The sequence below is a fragment of the Carya illinoinensis genome, chromosome 16, assembly GCF_018687715.1.
Source record: "Carya illinoinensis cultivar Pawnee chromosome 16, C.illinoinensisPawnee_v1, whole genome shotgun sequence".
Lineage (NCBI taxonomy): Eukaryota > Viridiplantae > Streptophyta > Magnoliopsida > Fagales > Juglandaceae > Carya > Carya illinoinensis.
In genome coordinates this window covers 2,171,871-2,175,791 of record NC_056767.1, presented here as the reverse complement: position 1 = coordinate 2,175,791, position 3,921 = coordinate 2,171,871, and the positions used below count along the sequence as shown (strand labels likewise).

General features: G+C 35.4%; 1 protein-coding gene across 1 annotated transcript; it reads right to left on the bottom strand.

Annotated features, from left to right (window-relative positions):
- Positions 1 to 882: 882 nt before the first annotated feature.
- Positions 883 to 3,511, bottom strand: LOC122298424 (glycolipid transfer protein 3-like). The gene is made up of 6 exons (XM_043108153.1): positions 3,248 to 3,511; positions 3,107 to 3,162; positions 2,697 to 2,827; positions 1,803 to 1,938; positions 1,231 to 1,374; positions 883 to 1,133 (listed from the first exon to the last, which is right to left on the bottom strand). The coding sequence occupies exons 1-6, from the start codon at positions 3,456 to 3,458 to the stop codon at positions 1,098 to 1,100; spliced, it is 714 nt and encodes a 237-aa protein (XP_042964087.1). The 5' UTR covers positions 3,459 to 3,511; the 3' UTR covers positions 883 to 1,097.
- Between the last annotated feature and the right edge of the window lie 410 nt (positions 3,512 to 3,921).

Below are 3,921 nucleotides of genomic sequence, written 5' to 3'. Positions count from 1 at the left end.
TTAATTGAGATCTGTCAAAATTGCTAACCTTGATATGGAAATGATCATGAATGGACTAGGAAAGAAAGAGAAAGTGGAGAAGAAACATTTATTGATAACAATTAAATTAATAAGTTCCCAGTTTAAACATTGATCCCTTGGGAATAATAATTTTTTTTCCACATAATAATCACTTCTGTGACTCTCTCTGAGGTACTGATGAATTGGACTTGATCTGTTTAAGAGCTTTTGGTCGAGCTTTACACGTTCTTGATTATCTTCCAGATCCTCGAAAAAGAGAGCAATAATAATACATGTATGTATGCAGCTTCTAGCAAAATAGAGCGTATATATTGGATCTCTAGACCGGGAAGGAAAAAAAACCAACAAGTGTTGCTGGGAAGGATGATAGCATACGTGGGCCATGCGCTACTAGAGTACTGATATGGTGGTGGAAAGTGTTGGATCAATGGGCGGGCGGCACATAGTTGCTATAGGTGGGCCGACCATAATAGATCTAGGTTTTTAAGTTTCGACCAAAGGGCGGAGGAAAAGAGAGAGAAAAGATTAGAAATTGAGTTGAAGACCAGCCAAAAGAGACCAATATTCAATAATTAACTCAAAAGAGGCATGAAATTGACCACATCATGATGAAGATGGTGTGTGGGGTTCATGTGCCGGCGGTATGACCCGTATGAGCAATTGATGGTTGGTGGAGGGGGAGCAACAAACCACCATGGCGTGTGATGTTTTTGGAATTAGTAATGCTAGATATGGTTTTAGAGTGTGCAAGTTTCATGCACTTCTTTTAAAAATTTAAATGAGTTTAAAGAACGTGCTTTTGGCAATGTTGGGATCAAAGAAAAATGTTCCTGATTATTCCATTGGCATGCTGTTGCTTGTAGCAAACAGACGATGAGATGATATATATTTACACGCATAGAATATACATTATAGTAGCTCACGCTTCTTATTTTTTTTCTTCGAAAAGAAAAAAGAAGAAGAGAGGAGCTATTTACATATTTATATTACATTTCAGGTAAAAGGGGTAAAAAAATCATTGCTAAACCAGACGGTAATATACATATACAGTTCCGCTTTCTTTATGTGGTATTTCCTTAGGTAGACTTTAATCTATCCAAGCCATAAACTCTCTGCAAAAAATAATATCTATCAGTATGAATAAACATATATATACAGTTCTTAATACAGTAATACATATAGTGCTAGAAAACATGAAATTAAGCTTACCAGGATAGAGTGGATTTCCTCTAATAAAGGCAAAAACAATGAAATCAAGGTTTGCATTTCTTCTTTAAGGGACTCATTATTTCCATCTTTCCCCATGAGAGTATTAGTGAAGGTTTTCCTGTCTGGCACTAGTTTTAGAGCTACCTGCAAATGAGCTACAATTGTTACTTGGAGTGTTTTGAAGAGTCTGAACAATCATATAGTACTAAAACGAATGCTTTAATGCTTGAGAAAACTTATAACAGTGAAATAAGGCCTAAAAATGAACTCATATACTGTATATATTTCCTTTAATTTCAATCAAATCTGCTTAGAGAAAGGTCCTAAAGAAAAAAATAGCACTCATGATGAGATATTTAACTAGACTTGAAGAGCACAAATGTTAGAACCTGGAGAGTAGACATTAGTACTAGCTCATACATGGGGGTCTGGGGCAGTCATTGAGAAAAGCAAAAAGCTCAAAAGTGACCCCATTGATCAATTTTACTGATCACCCAGCTTTTTGAAAAAATAAGTGATGGAGATAAAAGGATATGGGCATTTATATAGGGAGGGACATGAGGTATTATTACTTTGAAAGCAGCTGATGATATCCATCCATGCCATGGCTTCAATGTGTTATTATAAGACTCTTCAACTACTTGTTCCATCCTCTGCTCAGGTTCTTTTGTTAATTCTTGTAATAATGCCAAAGTAAAATCCATGGATCTGGGAAGAAAAACAGAAGAAGAAAGGAAGAAGGAGAAGAACATTAGTTTGATACACTCATTTCACTCGAAATAGAAAGCGTGTATTTACTGTAAAATATGAAGTAATTTTAATCATTTCACTTGTCAATCTAATAGTTTTTAAAAAATATACAATGATAGAAATACATACCTTATATTTTGCAATAAATAGATTCTATCAATTTCAAGTGAAACGAAAAGATCTTTTATCTACTTAGCAAATAACCAAGCCACTAAATGCTTACGTTTTAATCCAGAATTACTAATAGCAAGTCATGAATAATCCAAATTAAACTAAAAAAAGGAACACAAAAGAGAGAAGAAAAATATTTTTTCATGGAATTATGCTGGGACAAATAGATCAGACTTGTGGAAAATCATAAACAAAATGATCATGGCCTTGATTCTCTAATTATTGTCTTATTCATGACTTGGTATATTCGTAATCCAAAGGTAAAGACAAATATTTGTCATGCCACATGAACTGTTAAATGACAATTATTATTATTATTATTATTATTATTATTATTATTTTATTAGTACTACTACTGTTGTTATCTTGAAATTGATGTTGATGATTAATGTTGATGTTGATGATTATGAGGTTGCTCCCACTTACATGCCACATTCAAGGAACAGCTATATACAAATATCCCCCTCTCGACGTTGTTAGACTGGCCTATTTTTGGTGAACTTTTCTATTAGAATGTTAAAAGCCAAAGACAGAAATATGTTTACCTGGTAAGCCAAAGAAAGGCTCTGCTACAGCTTGTATCTTTCCTTGCATTGCCTTCACTGGCCTCTTTCTTCAAGATCTCAACCAGATTTGAATTCAGCAAAGGATCAGATTCATGGACCATTTCCAATTTCTGCACAAGAGTTAGAACATAATAATGGAAGTTTCTAAAGATAAAGGTTAGTAAATATCTCAGAAAAGCAACCTAGTTTCTGTCTTTCTGATAATAAAGCATTGCAACCTTGAGAGTGGCAGCAGGAAAGCATGCATGACTTTCCAAATTCAAAGGGGTATTTAATACACAAACACCACCCCCCCCCCCCCCCCCCCCCCCCCCTGGGGGGCGCCTCCTAAAAAAAAGAAAATAAGAGCTCCATTTTTTGTATACCATGTTTTTCCTTCTAGTTAATACCTGCACATTCTGATGAATGTCCTGTCTCAGAACAGCCATTGTTGGTCCAAGCTTATCTGCAAGATGTATTCAACAGAAAGGTTTGTGATGTTTGTGATTATCTACACATCCAAAACTATTGAGAGAGAGAGAGGACCAAACCAAGAACTTGAATAACCAAGTTGCAGACATAAAGAAAAGGCTTTGTGGGGATGTGAGGAGCAGAAGCAGCATGATTATCACCAGGTTTAAGTTTGACTATCAAAGAGAGCTCTTCAATGGCATATCTCATCTCTGTCCCCTTCTCCATCTCTCTTCTCCTCTTCATTTCAACCTCTATATCTTCTTTCTGTCCCTCGTCTTGGGCTTGCATCTCCAGACTCTATAAATGTAACAAGATATAGGGAGATCAGGAGTTCTCTTTGTTTTTTTTTTTTCTAAATTTTATTCTTTGCGAAAAGATCGGAAATTTGCATTGATCATGAGTGTCTTTCTCAAAGTTTTTGTTCGTTTTATTCTATATGCCATTTGATGGCGACCTTAAATTTGACCTTGGAGTTATCGGCTCTCCTACGATTGCATTTCTTTATTGTAAACAGATATTCTTTGACGTGGGTCGTTATGTAATTAAAAATTAACTAGATTGCCGGCAAATTAACCACATCATTAATGTCTGAGTCTTCGCTACTATCGATCACACTTTTTTTCATTGCAACTTGATCATGAGGGAATATTTATCATAATCATGTTGGCCATGTCCATGCTGCAAATGCCAGCTGAAGCAGCTCGTTATAATGTTTGAACATGTCATGTATGTATGAACATGTCATGTATGT

Bases quoted from the DNA above. Each gene is read 5' to 3' on its own strand.
- LOC122298424 (XM_043108153.1), bottom strand. From the start codon at position 3,458: ATGCAAGCCCAAGACGAGGGACAGAAAGAAGATATAGAGGTTGAAATG. The intron at 2,828-3,106 runs GTATTAACTAGA...ACTCTTGTGCAG, and splicing joins ACATTCATCAGAATGTGCAG to AAATTGGAAATGGTCCATGA. The intron at 1,375-1,802 runs GTAATAATACCT...GCTCATTTGCAG, and splicing joins TATCATCAGCTGCTTTCAAA to GTAGCTCTAAAACTAGTGCC.